Source organism: Rhipicephalus microplus, chromosome X, assembly GCF_043290135.1.
Source record: "Rhipicephalus microplus isolate Deutch F79 chromosome X, USDA_Rmic, whole genome shotgun sequence".
NCBI classification, from domain to species: Eukaryota; Metazoa; Arthropoda; class Arachnida; order Ixodida; family Ixodidae; genus Rhipicephalus; species Rhipicephalus microplus.
The window spans coordinates 8,248,415-8,268,841 of NC_134710.1; the positions used below are offsets into that span (position 1 = coordinate 8,248,415).

The 20,427-nt window shown below is 44.6% G+C and overlaps 1 protein-coding gene across 3 annotated transcripts in view; it reads left to right on the plus strand.

The window, feature by feature from the left end:
- Nucleotides 1-20,427, plus strand: part of LOC119175641 (WW domain-containing adapter protein with coiled-coil) — a 239,138-nt gene that overhangs the window by 83,551 nt on the left and 135,160 nt on the right. For all 3 annotated transcript variants that reach the window (XM_037426555.2, XM_037426557.2, XM_037426556.2), the window contains 2 exons: nucleotides 15,172-15,377; nucleotides 15,757-15,957. In XM_037426555.2, coding sequence (XP_037282452.1) covers nucleotides 15,172-15,377; nucleotides 15,757-15,957 — 407 coding nt within the window. The remainder of the gene's footprint in view (nucleotides 1-15,171; nucleotides 15,378-15,756; nucleotides 15,958-20,427) is intronic.

Consider the following 20,427-nt stretch of genomic DNA (forward strand, 5'->3'; position numbering starts at 1 on the left):
GGCTTTATTAAAGTCGGTCAATTACTTCAGGCATGGCCCGTCGCCCCTTGCTGTTGGCCGGAATCTCTTGGGACAGGGCAGCAGCAAGGGTTTGAGTGATTTGAAACATGTACGACAAGAATCACAGTTTTGTTAGTCACCTCTTCGAACGGAGCAGAAGAGTACCCTTCAATGTCCAACTTGAGGAGGGAGGTGATGACAAAGACACTCTTGGCATCAGCTCTTGCTCGACAATGCGACAACTTCCGAAGACTGCAACTGGCCTGAATGGCTGCCGCGATATTGCATATCAGCATTATGCACACCTCAATTCGAGTGAGATGCATTGATGCTGTCGTCATGGTGGCCTTCATTCTCGCTGAGCTATTTGAATGGTTGTGGTCACTAAGACGACACCCACGTGTTAAACAAGTGCTGCAGTAATTGTGGTGCATGGGCACGATTTTTGCTAAATGCTCCCTCAACAGCTACAACATCTTTCCGAAAAACAGTTCGTCCCGATCGAAGCTGCTTAAAAGAGTACCGACACAAAATCTTTCGGTTATCGTTTTTTTTTTTGCGTCAAATGGTGGGCCAAGGCCCCTAGAGCCTAGAAAGTGTACGGGTTAGCGTGAGTGCACTCTGAAAAATTAATTACAAGGTGTTTTTAAAAGCTAGTTTCGGTTTCTACTGCACTCACGTCACGGCGTAGTATGAGCAGCGCCCCCAAGTATTGGTATGTGCATGCGCAAGTTATCGTGACGTATCCCCGGGCGCCCGTGGCTCAGTTGTCATCTGTAGGGACCTCCGTTGAAGCACGCACCTTGGAATCGCCAACACGCTTCAAGTTGTTGCCCCTGCAGTCCCTTTTAGGACAGCCTGTCAAAGGATCGTGACGTGCTGTTGCGGCAAGGTGACACGGGATGGCATCACTTCTGAGGCGCATATTCTTTGTTGACAATCCGAAATCGGCCATCAACTGCATGCTGTACGTGTACGTGTCTGCGATGAATTGAAAAGAACAGAGCAAACTCTGCTTGGTCGGCGTCCAGTCTCCGCCTCGGCCGTGGCGCACGAAGTTGACCCATGCTTGTCTCAGCGCCGGATCGAATGGAAATCGGTGAAACTTGCACCTATCCCCCGTTTCAGTAGCGCAAGACTTTGCAGGGCAAAATATCGGTGTCATGGCGACAGATTCGGATCAAATTGCCCCTTGCCCTCTGAGCAGTGTATATTCTGTACTCACAAGGACACGCAATACTCTAGACTCCACTTGCTCACTTAACAGGGTCGCTGGATGATAGCGACCACACGTTGCGAGCAGACGACCGAGAAGGCGACGCGCAGCCAGGCTGCCATTTGTTGTTTTTTGGTGCCTGACGTCATTGCAACTTACAAGGCTGCTGTGTGAAGTCACCGAAATTAGTACTGTAGCCTGACGTCAAGCTAGTGTTGATGTCAGTAGGATCGCCAAAAAAAATTTCACTTTAACATCAAAATAAAATATCTTATCCGCATTTGCTGAGTTTCACACTTCGCGAGAGGGATCCCTGTATACAGGAGATTTTTATGGTGGAATAAACTTGCCTTCGAGAAAAGGTGTCAGTCTTCCTTTAAAGTCAACAGTGTCGACGGTGTTTGTGCCTGTGGCTGCGGGGAGACTTCACCGTGAAAGGGTATATTGTCATCGTTAAACATGTACAGGTTAGCGCAGTGGCATTGTGGCTAACTCATCTCTAAAGGCTTTCCGTTCTTTTATCTCGTAGTGCTTCATATTCCAATAAGGAAATAATGCTCAAGACAAATAGTCGTGAACTGAAGTTGAGGCTTTTCAGACACCTGCATACGGAAGACTCATTGTTTTAAGACTTCTCTACACACATGCAAATAATGTTAAAATTGTAGGTGAGTGTTATTTATAGTGGGGAGGATTTGGGGAAGGATGATACGGCCTGCAAAAGACTGCCTGGGGGTAATATTAGTAAAGGTTAGTGAAATTATCGGGGTGAAAGATGAAAAAATTGCGTGTGATACAGGCTGAAGAGACAAAGAAGAGTAGTGGGGCTGAAGCGTGTTTGTTCTTGGACTGTTCAAACGTACGCCATGTTGTAGACAGCACTGCGCAGAGCGCCAATAAAGGCCCCAGACATATTTTGCCACAAAAACAGAACACTTTCTAAGATCGAAGGTCATCACAAGAAGACAAAGCAATGGGCACCTAAAGGGAAAAAATTCCCAGCATACCCACGGAGTGAATGATGATGAGTAGGGCGAAGCGGCGAAGCGGCCATCTGTCTGGTTGTGTGCCTGTACACCCGTTAACTATAGGAAATCGTCTGTCTGTCCATCTCGGACTGTCTGTCTGTCAACTATATGAAATCATCAACTATACGAAAACCACTAACACCCTCTAGCGATATTTCCAAGGGCATATACACATAACGCCATCTATTGAGCAGTTCAAAAACTAGAGGTGGCTACCTACTACTACTACTACTACTACTACTACTACTACTACTACTACTACTACTACTACTACTACTACTACTACTACTACTACAGAGGAGGCAATGACCCACAACCTAAGGAGCTTCGCCCCTAAAATGGGGACAATGGCACGCTTGCTGATGGGTGTCGCTTGCTTTGAAAGATTATGGAACTGTGGTGGCAGCTACTCTGGAAGAACAGTGGTGAAAACAAACTTCTTGTTTTGAGCACGAAAACATGGAGACAGCCGAGGAGTCAACACGACAGGTTTAAGTTTTCAAACGCTGCCAAGCCTGGTGCATCCCTCCCAGAAGTAGCTGGAGCGTGCTTTTTTTTATTGCATGGTGTAATAAATTACGCCCGTTGTGTCGTTATCTTCTCGTTCATGTGTATTTTATGCAAAAATAGCCATATTGCATAACGTTTGCAGGAGACGACTTAATTTTACTCAACAGCCACGGCTTGTATGCAATTTATGTAGACTCAAACTATAAGTGACTGCCATTTTTCTCACCTTATGTGGGTAGTATATATTGTCACGGTTATTAGCCGTAAGCACAACAGAGGAGGAAGAAGCCAGCATCACGAGTGGCAGTATCTGGTGTTTTTCGACGAAGACGACGTTGCGCGTCTGCTCTTGTTTCAACGCCATCACTTTCATGCGGCAACATAGCATTGAGCATGGTTGTGAGGTCACGGCCATGGATAAGATGGAATGGTGACATGCGTGTCATCTTTTGCTGTGTCGTATTGTAAGCGAAAGTGATGTAAGGCAGTATCTCATCCCAATTTTTATGTTCCACATCGACGCACATGCAAAGCATATTCGTAAGTGTTTTGTTCAGCCGTTCTGTCAGACCATTTGTTTGGGGATGGTATGCCGTTGTACGCTGATGAGATGTTCCACTTAGGCTTAAAACTGTGCGTAATAGCACGGCTATGAATGCTTTCCCTCTGTCAGTTATTGCTACAGATGGAGCGCCATGCCTCAGGACTATATTCTCAATGAAAAACCAGGGTGCTTCACTTGCTGTGCCCCGCTCCAAAGCCTTAGTTTCGGCGTAGCGAGTAAGGTAGTCTGTGGCTACAATTATCCATTTGCGACCAGCAGCCGAAGTTGGAAATGGTCCCAGAAAATCCATTCGTACTTGAGCGAATGGAGTTTCTGGTACATCAATTGGATGGAGGAGCCCTGCTGGTTTGACAGTTGCCACTTTCCTACGGTTGCCGTCAGTCTCGACCAGTAATATATTTGTCTCACTCGGCAATGCGTTCGTGTGTGGCCTAAATGACCGGATGTTGGTTCGTCGTGACACGCCTCTAGTACTTCTTTCCTGAGTGCTGTTGGAACGACAAGTAAGTAGGTGTTGCCGCTTGGAGAAAAGTTCACCTTATAAAGGACCTCGTTGCGCAAACAAAACGATGCTACCCCTCTTGCGAAGAGCTTTGGCATAGCAGATGTGCGTCCCTCCAAGAAATCAATAAGTGACCTGTAGAAAGGGATTGCGAAAATAAAAGACATAATAAAGCAGCCAAAAAGTTCTTGGTATTCAGTAAAAACTTGGAATTTCATCAAAACCAGCTGATGATGTCAATTTTAGATTATCTATGTGAGATATTATGCCATCAGTGGAAAAACAATCTCAGGCATTGGCAGTTCACTGGTTATGCACTTTGATCTTAGTACGATTGGATGCATGGCATGATCATTAGTAAATACACTTGTGAAGGCAATGTTAAATATGTCTGCACATTCCTCATTACTTATAGCTTCCTTGTTGTCATTAGAAAGTGTTATCGTATGTTTGTGTTCAGGGTTAATCACACACTAAAATTGTTTTGGATTTTGAGTTAGCATACAGGGAAGGTCATCGGGGAAAAACTTGTACTTAGCCCTCTGTATTGCCGCGAGGTATTCGGTTTCAGCTGAGTAGTGCCTATCCCACACCAACGAGTTGTTGCGCTGTTTAGCAGCTTGAAGGTATCTTTTTTTTATTTTCTAGTCGCTTTAGTGATTTGTTAAACCAGAGTTTGTTTTTATTAGCGCGAAAACTACATAAATGAATATACTTATCACTTAGTTCGAGTACTTTGCCCTTGAAAAGTAACCAGCTTTCTTGCACTGAATGATTACTAAATTGCATCAAATACCGGGAAAAATTGGGTTGGTTTGCTGTTGACAGCTTTATAATTGGCCTTATCATAAAGTCAAACTGCTTTCTTATAGGTTTCACATACTAGTGGGGCAAAGTTAAAAGTGGCATGAACAACCTCGTGATCGCTTATTCGCCTTAAGTATGTTATAGATGTCATACAGTCGGAATGGTTGGTTAATGTTAAGTCTATTATGTTTGAAGAGCTCTGTGCGACACATATTGGTTCAGTTATCTGTGAGAGGTCAAACTCGAGACACACATCAATGTAGTTGCTTCAGGGCAACTTGTTAATGTTGTATGGTTATGCCAGTCAATGTGAGGGTAATTGAAGTCGCCGAACAGAGTAGTGTCTGCGTTTGGGTGCACTCTTGTAAGAGTGTATAGAATGTTGTTCAGTTTTTGTGCGAGAAATTGGGGTTACTTTGGGGCGGCCTATAGCAGACACCTAAAAGTACGGCTCGCGGTACTGCGCGGCAGATGGCCCATAATATTTCAATGCCTGAATTGATGTGCAATGCTGAAGATGATAGTTGCTGATTTACCGCTACAAGGACTCCACCACTATCCATTTTTGTGATAAAGATTAAAGTTAGACAGGCCGGCAAGAACTTCAGTGTCACTGATGTTGCTATGTAGCCATGTTTTAGGTAGTTTGAGTACATTGCTGGTAGATGACAAGACAATATTTGACACAAGTTGACGTTTTGGCAAGAAGCTGTGAATATTGGTAAAGATTACCGACAATGTAAGGTTAGCTCGAGAAACATTGCTATGATTCATTTTTTTTCTTTTACAGCCTCTCGATTGCTACTGTAATTCTATGGACTGTTTGTGAGACATCATCATAAGTATATCTATATGAGCCAATAGAAATTGTTTGTAAGACAGAGAAAAGCGAGCAGATTTAGCTTTGGCAAAAGCAACCAAATGTTTACAAGCGTTTCTTACAGAGAGAGAAAAGTCTTGTGCAATACTATAATTAGTTCCCATTAGTTTTCGAGCATTAGAAAGAACAGTTTCTTTTGTCTTGTAAAAGCAAAATTTAACAATAATAGGACAACCACGCTCGATAGGGTGACGGCCTAGGTGATGAACCCTTTCGATTTCTTTCAGATTAAATGTAAGGCCAAGGATGTCACGACAATGCTGTATGACCAGTTTTTTCACTTTGGGTATAAGTTTTCGATTAACTAGGGTTCGGAAGGCCATAAAATACAAAATTATTTCGCAGTGATCGATTTTCGGCATCGTCAAGACGTGCCTCGAGTTCTAAATATTTGACGGCTTGTCTGGTTAGTATTGAACCTAATGTTGTCTATGTCTGTGCAAAGCAAAACAAGACTGACATTGTTTCTCAACATCATTCAATCGCTGGCTCAAGTGGGCGATAGTGTGATTTGTGGTTAGAAGTTGATTTTTCAGGTTGTAGCGGTTCTGTCCGAGAATGCGGCAGCCCCCGCAGGGGCGTCTGCGTAGGCAAGCGTTTGGTGTGTAGCGACACCATGGATTCGAGCTAATGGGAGGTTTTGACTCCCTCCCACGCCTGGTTCTGCGTGGCTTTGCCGTGTCCGGGAAAAAGGGGATCCTGGGGGTTGAGCCGACGCCAGGTGATTGGGCCTTTAAGGCCCCCTGGCATAGGCAACACACCCCTTTGGCCCCAGCTTCACGTAGACGGCACCCCTGGGCTGACTCACCCAGGGGAAATCGGCAGTCGCCTTTTCCTATCTCTCTCTCTCCCTACATCTTCGTCTTTATCTTTCACTTTTTGTCTGTCCTGTCTACTTCTCTCTTCTGTTTGCTTCCGATTCTTCCTGGCGGCAAGGGTTAACCTTGTGTATGTGCCCTCTCTTGGTCACATATTATTGGGTTATAGTGGTTTTGTACAGCTGGCACTGGTATGCCTTTATAATTGTGCTGCTGCGACCCCATGTTGAGCTCGATGATGCGCGGCTGGCATGGCTGCCGAAATTATATATACTTTATAGCCTCTTTTTTATTTCCTAAACTGTCTGATCGCCCTCCTCCTAAGAGGGGGCACACTGAAGCAACACTGAATGTATTCATAAAGCCAAAAGAACTTTTCCTGCGCTTCCATGTGATCCACTGTGAAACACAAGAAAAGAATGCAAGAACCATCTCTCCGTTTGTCGTTTCCAAATGCCTCACCAGTACCCTTGGTCTAGGGTATCAGGCTACACGTATGGCTAGTGGGGACCGTTTTTTCAAAGTCCAAAGCAAGACCCAGTATGAAAACCTGACAAAACGCACCTCTTTTGGAACCACACGTGTATCTTTCGCACCACACCGCTCCCTGAACAGTTTACGAGACGTAGTGTCTGGTCAAGACCTAATTAACCTGACAGAGTGTGAGCTCCTTGAGGGCTGGAATGAACAGCATGAAACGCATGTAAAGAGAATTAAAATTAGGTGTGACAACAAAGAAACTCCGACAAAGCACTTCATTCTTACATTTTGCACAAGCACACTTCCAGAATATATCGAAACAGGCTACTTGAAGAAAGGTCCGATCCTACATCCCCAACCCCAGACTTTTCAAGTGCCAGGGATTCGGCCACGGTTCTCAGAGCTGCCGCGGCCATCAAACCTGTGCAAAGTGTAGTTTGCTCGAACACTCTACAGACAAATGTGAAGAAGCAACTACCCACTGCGCGAACTTCGATGGTGGACACTTTGCTTACTCTCGCACATGCCCTACATGGAAACGTGAAAAAGAAGTACTTACACTGAAAGTGAATGAAAACATCTCGTTTAGGGAGGCGCGCAAGCATCTACTAATGCAGGGTCCATCGTTTACGGAGGTGGCACGAAAGGGGGCAGTGCTATTGAAATCCGCGGCAGCCGCATGTACCACGCAAAGTGAACGAGTGGCAGCGCCATTCACCCCCTCAGGGGAAGTAGCACAAGCTCTTCTGCCACTGAAAGGCTTGCAGGCCTCCGGCCTTCTGTCTCGACAGATAGCCCTAAGACTTGCATGCCTGCACGCGTAAACTGCGAGCGGGCATCCAGCACCTCAACCGAGGTGACGGATGGATACAACAGCAAGTTCAACGGTGTCTTTGGCGCTGAAGGACAGGCGCGGCTCTTTGGAGTGTGCCAGAAAGTCAAAAACCACTATCACGGGGCCTCACAAGGGCTCCTGACTTAACACAATACTTCTTTAGTACACACAGCACTCATTTACACTCATAATGGATACACAAATAATACAATGGAACGTCAGAGGACTGCTTAGAAACCTCGACGATATCCAAGAACTTTCACACAAACATTCTGCAAAAGTGTTGTGTGTACAAGAGACGCACTTAAATTCCAGGAACACCAATTTTCTACGTCAATATGTAATATTCAGAAAGGACCGCAATGACGCTGTAGCTTCATCTGGTGGTGTGGTTATTATAGTTGATCAGGGCGTAACATGTACACCTCTAGCACTACAAACATCCCTTGAGGCAGTGGCTGTTCGAGCAGTTATTTTGAACAAACTTGTCACCATCTGCTCTCTTTACATACCGCCACAGTACCGTCTCGGAAAATACGAATTCCAGTCGCTGATAGATGAATTACCTGAACCTTATGTGGTCCTTGGGGATTTGAATGCACATAATGGTCTATGGGGCGACTCTCGCTGCGATGCACGAGGTCGCCTAATCGAACAGTTCTTTTCTTCGGGTGCGTGTCTGTTGAATAGGAAAGAGTCAACATACTTTAGCCTCGCCAACAAAACCTACTCATGCATAGATCTCAGCATTGTCTCCCCATTGCTTGTACTTCTGCTTTAATGGAAAGTGATCAACAATCCTTTCGGAAGTGACCACTTTCCGATCATTCTAAGTACACCAATAGACAAAGGTCCTCCACATGTTCCCAGATGGCAGACAGACAAAACGGACTGGGAAAAGTTCAGAGAAGCTACTCACTGCCAATTAAGTATAGATGCAGCTGTAGACTTTTTGACAGCACTTCTTATTGATGCTACAATAAAGTGTATCCCACAAACTGGATGGTCCACCATACAACACGTCACAGTAAGTGTCAGAATGCACATAGAAAGCAAAATAAAGCATAGAAGCTGCTTCGAGACTCTCCGACAGCGGATAATCTTACATATTTTAAAAACATGAAGTCTCAAGGCAGGAGGATGAGTCAACAGGCCAAAAGGGAAAGTTGGTGCAACTTTATATCAGGCATCAGTTCATATACTCGGGAAGCTAAAGTCTGGAACATGGTTAGGAGAATAGCAGGAAAACAAGCATATTCACTCCCTCTCATAAACACACAAGGTAACAGCTTAGAAGATCAAGCAAGCTTCCTCGGTGCACACTTCAAACAAATGTACAGCTCATCACACTATAGTGAAGCCTTCCAAAGATACAAAACAAGAATTGAAAAGCAGAAACTAGAGCACAAATGTACAAAACACGAAGCATACAACCAAGCTTTCGGCTTAGCTGAGCTCCAAACATCACTTAACTCCTGCAGTCATTCCGCCCCAGGTTTTCATCGTGTGGTGTCTTAAATGTTGAAGAACCTACCAATCGAAACGCAAAAAACCCTACTTTGCTTGTACAATGCTATCTGGTTTACTGGCACTATTCCCATTTCCTGGAAAGGGGCTATAATTATTACCATTTTATAAACGGGTGAGGACCTTTCTCAGTTTCGAGTTCTAGGCCCAGTGCACTTTCAAGCTGCCTTTGTAAACTTTTTGAAAAGATGATAAACTGCCGACTTTCACATTTTTTTAAAACACACAATCTGCTCGACCGATTTCAGTGTGGGTTTCGAGAGGGTAGATCCACCACCGGCCATCTGGTGCGTATCGAGGCAGAGATCCGAGACGCTTTCGTCCTCAAACAATACTTCCTTTCTGTGTTCCTCGATATTGAGAAGACTTGCGACACATGGCATTTTGGCATATTAAGAGACTTGTCTCACCTGGGTGTGCACGGTGGAATGCTTTCCATAATCGAGAGTTACTTGTCCAATCGGACATTCAGTGTCCGTGTGGGCAGTGTTCTCTTCCAAACATTTGTCCAAGAAATGGGAGTACCACAAGGTAGTGTACTTAGTTGTACACTTTTTATTATCAAAATGAATTCCTTGCACCTGTCTATCCCCCGTAATATGTTCCATTGTACATATGTTGATGACGTCCAGCTTGGTTCTAAGTCATGCAACCTGGCAATGTGTGAGCGACAGGTTCATCTAGGTTTAAACAAGGTCTCCAAATGGGCAGAGGAAAATGGATTCCGACTGAACCCACAAAAAAAAGCATGTGTGTCTTGTTCTCCCGAAAGAGAGGCATGCACTCAGAACCTGACATTCAATTGTGCACGTTAAAGAACCCCAGGTGGTCGAACTTCCCGGAGCCCTTCACTACGGCTTCTCTCATAATCAAATGATAGTTTTGGGTCGTTAAACCCCATATATCAATCAACCTGACATTCAATTGAATGGTCAACGTCTGTCTGTTAATACCGCGCATAAATTCTTATGCCTAATCTTGGACAACAAGCTAACCTTCATGCCCCACATCAAGTATCTAAAAACAAAATGTGTAAAACCCATGAATGTTCTAAAAGTGTTGTCACGTACTACGTGGGGTAGTGACAGAAAATGTCTCCTGAATTTGTATAGGACTCCTGCCTCATTCGCACCCGCTTAGACTATGGGGCCGTTTATCAGTCTGTTATTCAAAGTGCTTTGAAGATGCTGGACCCCGTGCACCATTTGAGCATCCATCTTTCTACGGGTGCTTTTTGCACCAACCCCATAGAAAGCCTCTACGTTGAGTCAAATGAGTGGTCACTTCATCTGCAGAGAACTTACATGTCCTTTGTATACTTCCTAAGGTGAAAGCAGACGAGAAGCGCCCCTCATACTCTACTATTAAGGATTTGTCGAGCTCCATTCTGTTTCAAAACAGGTCTTCGATGAGGCAGCCCTACTCATTTCGCCTGAAGGGTCTAGCTGAGGAAACTGGTGTGTCACTTGAACACAGTTTAATGGCTCCTGCAGCATACCCACCACTATGGCAGTGGCAGACTATAGACTGTGATGTGTCTTTCCTAAATGTTACAAAACACGTGCCCATTGCCCATATCCGAACATACTTCCTGGAAATTCAACACAAATACACACGTCCCGAGTTCTTTACAGATGCCTGTAAGTCGAATTCCCGTATTCACAATCGCTACTCAACTCAACTTTCATCCTTCACTTGACAGAGTTGAGCACTGCGCTGCTGCTTGGCTGAGGGTGAGGCTGTGCTACGCAAGAATGGCAGCATATTATCGCTGATATGCGGTGATTTGCCATGCCTACAGATGGCGCTTCCATCGGCTTTCTCAAGTGAAGGTGAAGCGTTGAGTGAAGAGACGTTCTAGAATACGGTGGTTACTCTCTGTGTCCTACGCTGCTGTCGGCCCATCGTTTTCGGGTGCTGGTCCTCTACATCCAGACACAAGTATCTTCTTAGCAGAAGCGTACGCAATACTTGTTGCCGCTTAACACATTAAACATTTACAACTACAAAAAGCAGTAATTTATACGGACTCCATCAGTGTGGTAACAGCTCTGCAAACGCTTAAAAAACAAAAAAACCTTGTCCTCATCTCACTTTACTCTATTTTATGCACACTCTACACACTCAAACAACATGTCGTAGTGTGCTGGGTGCCAGGGCACCGTGAGATCCAAGGCAACGTGATGGTGGATCAGCTTGCTGCATCCGTCCACGAAAGCACTACTACTACACCCATATCAATCCCGGCCCTTGACCTTAAACCGTCTCTCAAATGAAAGCTCAAGGACTACTGGCAGAGCAAGTGCGATAGACACACACAAAATAAACTACATGTTATTAAGCCACACCTTGGTCATTGGCCGCCACTATCGAAATCACGTTGTACAGAGGTAGCAATAAAAGGGCTCAGGATAGGACATACATACACGACACACTCATATTTTTTGTCTGGTGGCGATCCACCATTAGACAGTTATAGTTTAGCGTTAGCGTGATAGCGTAGGTTAAGGGATTAGCGTTACCGTGCAGCAAACGTTCGTTGTGGGCAGCGTAATCTTATAGTTTAGCGGAATAGCGTTTATGTGGTTTACGTGCCGCAGCTGGGATGGTGGCGCGGCGCCACTTATTAGGTGGTTAATAAGTTGAACAGTAAAATTGAAAAGAAAACGCCTATGCCACCGCGCGAAGAATTGTTAGAAGTTTCTTTTTGTGATAACAAAAGTAAATAAATATGAACCGCGCACCAAACGCGAAAACATCTACGTTGCCGATTTGTTTACATCGACCTTGTAGTTAGGCCCAGGTGCGTTCGAAATGGGAAGTTATCTAAAACACTACGCCAACTTACTCGTAATACTCAGTCATCGAAACTAACTGAAGGCAAGCGAAGCCACTTTGAACAGTCGTTTGCGGCAGACAAGGTGAATCTTTCAACAACTACGCCAAAATCACTTCGAAGCAGGCGTCCGAGAGCGCCACTTGTTTACGTACACTACGGTCAGCTACGCTACCACGATAACGTGAAATCTGATAAAATACCGTGCGTACGGGAAGCGGTATGGGTGATGTACGTATCTGCGCATGCGCACTTCGATTCCGGTATCGTGGTACACCCGGTAACCCGGTAAACCCGGTATACTATAACTCTCTATTGTGTGACAGATGTGGTGAAGCACAAACAGTTCTTCACATTTTAATCCAGTGTGAACAATTAGACACTCTGAGAAGACAACACTTTCCATTACCCTACCAACCACATATACCGCTACACTCCGCAATGTTCGTCAATAGGGAACCACTTTTGACTCATAAATCGTTGCTAGCTTTTTTGAGAGTTGTCCGCTTCTATCATGTAATATACCCAGGCATCGCGTAGTGCGACCTCTCTAGGGAGGTTGCTGCTGCGGTGGCTACATTGAAAGGGACTTGCCTTGTGGCCCTTGGACACAGGGGCGCTGATGAGGCACTTGTGCTAGTGCCAAATATCTTCACACATGCTTTTATTATCAGAATCTTTTGCCACCCATTTTTACTATACATTTCCCGACACTGTCATTATTTTATTACTTCTATGTTTTACCCACATTAGCGCGAGGAATTTTAAGGCCCTTGTACAGCCACTTAACATATTCATTGTTCACATCTCATCTTATGACCTGGCGCTCTTTGGCCATCAAATGGCCCTTCACACCACACATCATCATCAAACACCACACATCATCAAGGCGGCAGCGGTTCATCGTACCCTATTTGTTGTTTTGGAATTACCCTCTGAGGGGTAAAAATGTTTGGAATTACCCTCTCGTGGTAAAAAAATGTTGATCTATCAATAGCTTGCTGAAATGTCAACAGCTGGTCAAAAAAAAAATTCTACCTGTTGAGGTAAAAAGCCAGGTTCTTCGACTTGTTTGCAACTTTCAGTCACTATAGGGGGCGCCACAAAAAAACTAAAATGGCTGTCTATGTGGTGATCCCCTGCCTGCGCGGAGCCTTTGTCATCAGTGTTCTCACTGCGTGGTTGCCGCTTTCGACTAGGATAATTTTCCGTGGCATATAAATTCTATGAAGGAAGCAGCTCATGCCAGAGTGCATAAAGTGTGGGACACGTATGATCTTTCACCAGATTCGACGTCCAACGCACTCGTGTAGCAGCTGGTTCGGTGATGTTCCGTCACACTGCACTGCTGGATTGGGCATGCAGCTTGCGTGAAACTTGGCAGATTTTTGTCATCCACTTGGTCCGGCGATCACGCGGCTGTATATTGACAATGATAAACAACACAGGAGGCAGGTGATGTTGGACCGCTTGGGCTACCGGTCGTTTCTTTACCACTCCAATCATTTTGACCGAAGGTGCCGGTTTCATGCCAGCAAAGATGAGTTACAATTGTTTCATTACATAAACTAATGCTTAACCCAATAAACTTGTGCTCCAGTATGTCACATATTCGAAATAGCGCCGGCTTACAAGCTACGAGCGAGATTGGGAACCACGATGCTTGGGCATTTTGCACGTAAACATGCGACACTGCAGGCCATCTTGTCCAACCAGCGTACTTTGCTTCGAACGGTGTCTGCCCAACATGCTGCACAACTGACGCATGCTGCTCACACGTCTCAGTTGCGGCGAGCTGTTAAGTGTTTTTCACTTGCGAAAGCATAGTTGTATCTAGCGTGTTATTGTAACCCTCCCCCCCCCCCCCTGAAGAAAAAAAAAAAGGCACTCGCCTGTTGCCTCAGGATTACGCACCATGGTATATCCCAGCACGCTATGTGCAGTGCTGCTGAGTTTGTTGGCACGGGCTGGATTACCGGCCAGGGCGGTGGAATTTCAATAAGGCTAAATGCAAAAGAACAAACGGGTGCTAAAATTGAAGAGCACTTTAAAGCACTCCCAAGTGGTCAAAATGAATCCCAAAGTCCTTACTACATCGTCTCATCACTCATCCTATCGTGAAAATCTATGCAATTTTGTTGAGTCCTTGAAGTAACCAGATTGTTATTGTGACAAGTTTCAAGATGTGCAGTTCTATAGCCCATGACTTTTTCCGTCACCAGCCGAAAAGAAAACCAAGCACGCTTATGACGCCTTTCACGGTGCGGTTTGACCATTGCAGCTCGCAGCACATGCGATTGCTCTTGTATTATTTACCCATTATTAAAGCTAAAAGGTTCCACAATCTTACACCAACAAAATTTATCGACTTCATTTCCCACACGCGCAAGAAGTTGTCCGACTGAATGACGACGAAGCATGGCTGGCACGTTGTCGCCAGGCAAGTTTTCATTCTATTACCACATCACAGCTTTCGCCGGTTGCCGTATGGCGGCGCCACCGTAACTGAAAGTTGCAAATACTCAACATGAAAGCAGAGGAAACCTTCAAATTTGTTGAAAGCACAGATTGCTGCCTTCTGTGAGGAGGTTATAGAAAAGTTGGTGCCATGGGGGGGGGGGGGGGGAAGCAATAATAGATGTCTAAGTAAAAACAATGACTGGGTAGAAAAGTAGCTGGTATATGTACTTAAATGTTCCAAATTTAATTTTAATTCTCACTTTTGGAAATAACCGATTGGATTTTCAAAAAAAAAAAAGATAGTCCTTGAATGCATGTTCTTCATTCTACTGGTTGTGTGCTGTGATCAACTGCTCAAGCCATTTCTCCACAGTTGGAGGTTTCATGGTTGCTGGCATAGCTGGTGTCCGTCTGCTTTATTGTGTTTGGATGGTGTCTTTTTCTGACAGCGGGCAGTAATTTAGCTGCAGCTTCTAGTTTGGATGATTTTATTATATTTATTATTTTTATTGTTATTTGCACTTGACAGTTTGAAATATCCAGACATTTTTCGTAGTTCTTTCTGTGCACAAAAAGTAATTTTAGGACTTTTGTTGGATTTGGTGCCCAGCTCAAGCAGAGTGAAATACTGGTGTAATGAAAGTAAAGTGCTCATTCTGGTTTATAAGTGCATTTTTTCAAGGAGCTCGCATGAATATTTTCTGCAGACAACAGCCTGGCGGGAGCAGCAATAGCAGTGGAGTCAACCAGCCACTGGCATCCTCCACACCAAGCGACCCTGGTGGGGGTCGACCTAAGTCGCACACACAGCAACGAACACCCACTTCGGTCGCTTCCCCAGCACCCACTACGGCATTGGGTGCTACCACAGCTACTGTCACTACTTCCAGCAGGAGCCGCATCAACAACCAGCGTGAGTGTGCAGCTTCCTACATACAGGGTTGGCCAGGGTTATAGGGTTTATAGTGCGATACCGCTTGTAGTTGAGATGCTTGTGACTCCGGAGACTTATAAGTGGTCTCTGCTGTAATTTCTACAATATCAAGCATTTTATGTGCTTCAAGATGTTTCCTAAGCTGTTGCAAAGTAAATCAGCATATGACAATTATCTAAAAATGAGAACTGTTTGTGGAATGAATCCTTTGAACCTATTTGGACAAAAGTAAATCAGCAAGCGAGTTGTTGTGAATTTCACTTCCAGATGTTCCAACATGTCATCATTTAGTACCTTTCACTTGTGTGAGAGCAGTAGCACTTTTATTTGAAAAGGCAATTCATCTATGCCTTTGCAGAGAACAAGAAGCATTCCACTGGTAGCAGTAGCAGCAGCAGTAGTAGCAGTAGCAGCAGCAGCAGCAGCAGCAGCAGCAGTAGTAGTAGCAGTACTATCTCGGCGGGGTCAAGCTCTACTATAGCTTGCCAGCAGCCAGTGTCAAGGCAACGCAACGACCCACGAAGGTGTCCGCAGCAGCGCAACGTGGATCCTCGGAAAGGTGTGTAACTTTGCGGTTTCTTATTGGGGCACAGGAATCTTCGCCAAAAGTTTCTACTCAGATCACCCATTAAAAGCCGCTCGCACTAGATTGTGGTCTAAGGGGACTGGCAGCTGGCCAGATGACTCCACCGATTGTCCGTTCCATTGACTCTAAGCAAGCCTGTGTGTGTGACCTGTATAAAACTTCATGGCTTTTCATAGGCCTTTGCTAGGAGCCTATTATGAAAATTATAAATGGTACCAGCAACCATGAGGTGACTCCACTGATGGGAAAATTGTCTATTGCATTGACTCAAGCCAACCCTGCTTTTATTTTTTTTTCACGAGAGGTGTTCATATTTTTATTTCTTTATTGAAAGTCTCTACAAATAACCTTTGGCACTCGTTGTGGCAAAAACATATAAACGGTCTGATGTACCCTGATCATGACCATTAATTGCTGTATGCAGTCAGGATTTTTCTTGGTACAGTTGATCCCGGTTATATCACAAACTCAGATATATCAAAATATTAGCTATATCGAACAGTTGAAAAATCGTCTTGAATTTCCTATAATAAAATGTGGGACCAGTGCACCTACATATCGAACTCCCGCACAGCGGGGCATCCGCTATATCGAACACTGTACCGGTGTGAAGCCCAGAAAATGCATTTTTCCTAGCAAATTTCGATCAATTTTTGGCCGTGTTCTAACAAGTTCTGATCCCTTTTTTGCGCGCAGGAGCCAAAAAGGCGGTGTTATTTTATCGCGCTGATCTGGTTAGTTGCGGGGTGCTTGCAAGTGCACTGGTACGTTTAATGCGCAATCATCAGGTCTAAACGTGCGGGCATAGTGTTTTTCAAAAGACCAATCGCTAAGGACACCAAAATGAAAATGTAAAGCACCTCAGCGATCTCGTTGCAATGTTTGCATTCTCTTGTTTATGAGTGCACAATGGCCAGAAAAGTATGGCCTTCAAGATGTGCAACCTCGTGATGTAGTTTTAGTGTTTTCGGTTTTAAAAGGCGTCTCTCGGAGGCTACACTTTTTTTAGCTTATCATATCAAAGCAGCTGAAAGCAGCGGCTGCCAGCTAAAAAGCCACAAGTGAAATCAATATCTCCAACATGTCGACGGCGGGAACTCGAGGTCATGACTAGGCATATTTTGCACCTAGAGGACTTGTGTACTTCTCTCCTCATTTCTGATAAATCCTCATTTGGCAGTTGAACAGAACGTTGACCTGCACGTAGCAATAAAAATTATGACTGGTGCTTGGAGCGACGTCAAATTATGCGTCATTGTAAACTTTCCTTGCGGGCCAGGTGACGACTTCGTGTGTGTCATGACCGCTGACAACGGCGTATGGTGCCTCATTCAACTCTGCAACTTATCAACTTTTCCGGGCACCATACCTGCCCAACTCTTCTGATTTGCCCGTAAAATGTACGAATTTCGACCGGGCTTACGATTTTATGAAACTTGCCTGAAATTTTACGATAAATAATTCATTTTCGGTGGAAAAAATAAAATTAGTAAACTAGCATGGCCTCCGCAATTAGCTACGGCAGATTGCCGTAGCTAGTCGCGGACGCCACAAAAACGGCGTTATGCTATATTCCGCCACCAGGAAAGAACAATATGTATTGGTGTTATCATCATCACATACCTGCCAAGTCTCCCGCATTGTCCGAGAGACTCCCGGATTTTGACCGCTTCTTCGGTTTGCACGTACGGTTGCCATAAAAATCTCCCGGAAACACAAATTTGTGTGCGAGATCTGGCCGCATTGACAAAAATGCAGATAAGTCCACTCCAAGCTTTTTGCAAGCCCACTACATTTTAATATAAACAAATTTCAGAGGCGTTCACAGTGATGTGATAGCTGCGCCAATTGAGCCAAACTGTGCCAAGATGAGAAACCTGCTTATGGTTGCCACACTATCGAGGCAACGATCAGTGCGTGGCTTGTGCCTCCGCAGCAGGCAAGAACTTCTGCGGGCTGCGCTCTCAACAACAACAAAAAAAAATCGGCGCCAAAAGTGTACCCAGAGGGGCCGTGTTCTTTTACACCAGCGTTTTGTAAAGTTACGTTCGATCGGATCTAAATGAGTTGACCGCCAGCCTTACTACTTATAACGTAATTTGTCGCTATGGCCACGCCGCTGGAAACTTTGTCACTTATCAGCGCATGTTTGCTATAAATTATATTGCTCCTGAAAATGCTAGTCTTGCTTCGTAAAACATTCGAATATGTTGCTATTGCATTCATTGCTTTGCCCTTTTGGCGAAACTGTGACTTTTTTGTTTGGGTGGAAACTTTAAAAAAATCTAATTGCAGAACGGTTTGAGTGATATTTGCTCTTACTTGGCATATTAAACTAATTCGGTTGAGTTAGTCTCATAGAAAAAGTGGAAGAAACGAAAACATTTATAACTTGTGAAAATCATTGTCTAAGTTAGAAAAATTTACTCTAAACATGGGTTTACAGGGTGTCTACCTACCTGGAACACTTTAAAATGTCAGGAAATTCGAACTTGTCTAGAAGTGTCAGGTAGTTTTCATGAAGTTTTGAAAAGTCTGACTGGTTTATGGGACCTGACCAATAGTAGTCTGTGCAGCAGCCTTAAAACAATATCGGCTTTCAGTCAAACTTTATGACTGTGCTTTTTTTTCTGCAACTGCAGTAGGTGGCTAAGTGGAAGCGTAAAGCTTGTTCAACATGTCTTAATTCCTGAGCATGCTGTTACTCATGCTGATTAATTTGTGCTGTCTGGGTTATCACCTGAACTCAACTTGAAGGCATACTGGTTTAGAAGAGGAGGCTCACTGGAACGAGTCAAGCTTATTCAGTGGTTCTCCGGGGTTGAGAACTGGTAGTTATGCGCTCTCTTTATGTCCTGGGTTGCCACTTGAAGGCTCATTATCAGTACACAAGGATGCTTATTAGATGGGATAGTTGGTTCGTTGACGTTATGGCAGAGCAACTCAAAATGTGGGGCAGAGCACAGCACCGCGTTCTATGCATTTTACTGCCCGGTGTTTCGCACCATTCTGCTATAATGTTTCAACAGGCTCTGCCAGTCAAGGAATATGCTCAGAATCATCATGGAAAACCTCAATGAGTCAGTTAAATTAGTAAATGCCCTGGTTTCGCATTGGTCTTGCTCAACTGTCTTGTGAGATAACGTGATGGCACAGGCTTGAACCAGCTCCTCAAAGCCACGAAGGAGGGAATATGCGAAATGCCACGAGCGTAATGGTCTCAGGTGCTTCAGCAGTGGCATAAGAAATTTCAAAGGGACTGCAACCAATTTTTATGGTACCTAGTTTCTTTAGCCCAATTGAAAGTTTCTTGGTCAGTGTGTCCAATCACGAAATGGTAACAGGAAAAATGCCACTAGACATTTGTAATCAGAATTTTTCTATTGTTAGCCCAAGCGAGCTCCTATCATCACCCAATGCTCTCTCCGTGACGTTGGTGACGGCACAAAACAAACAGTCTCGCCTCAAGGGCGAAGCAATGAATGCTACAGCAACAAATTGGAATGTCATATGAACTAAGGTTATTCGCTAACTCTGCTTGATTCCATCTTCCATAACTCTTCATAATGCTGGTGGGAATACGGCGACTTCATGGAGCAGTTTTGGTGCTCCACGCGAAGTAAGCGGGCCATTTGCTGATTGCTGCCGAGATATCGCTAGCATTAGTGCAAGCAACCGTGCCCTTAAAAGTTCCATGTTGCTACTCTAATGACGCAGCCCCTCTTTGCCCACGCTTTTTCGCACCACGATAGACACGCAGGGCCTTTCCTCTCCACTTGAGGGGGCCATCAACAGCGTGCCTCACACACAGGGCGATGTTATCACATGCACCTATGGTGCAATGGAAATGGCCAGCTCGTTTTATCTCTACCTCAGCCGTCTTCGTCACTGGCACTGGTGTGCACTTGCTCAACCTTTATAGAACCTATGTATGACATACGAAGTTTTGGTCGCTGAAACTCTTGTGTTCTAAGCTTTTAACTCAAATTGCGTGTCCGAAAATGCATTAAGAAAGCCACTGTTGCTTTTGCACTGTAGTGCCTTTTGGAAGTCCGCTTTGCCCCAACGCTACATCACTGGGGCGAAGCATACCACAAGTACCAAAGTGCACTGGGAGATGTTGGGGGTTGTGGGCGGGAGTTTACTGGCTTGAATTTCTTGTGTATTTTTTTATCTTCAGGGATTTCGTGCCCCATTGCCTTTCAGCACAGGCACTCTACAGCCAGAATTCATTGTTGTTACTGATGATGCGCCATACGGCTCTAAGCAGGTTATTCCGCCATAGAAATCAAAAGTTGATGTAGCAGCAGCTTCTCATTGTTATAACAGATATATCTTTATAAAACTTGTATTGGTATAAGTGGTTTCGACTGTAAGACGTATGTCGTAAAGAATGAGCCTCGCACAGCACCGGTTCTTTTGGTGGGCTGTTCTTTAACTTCA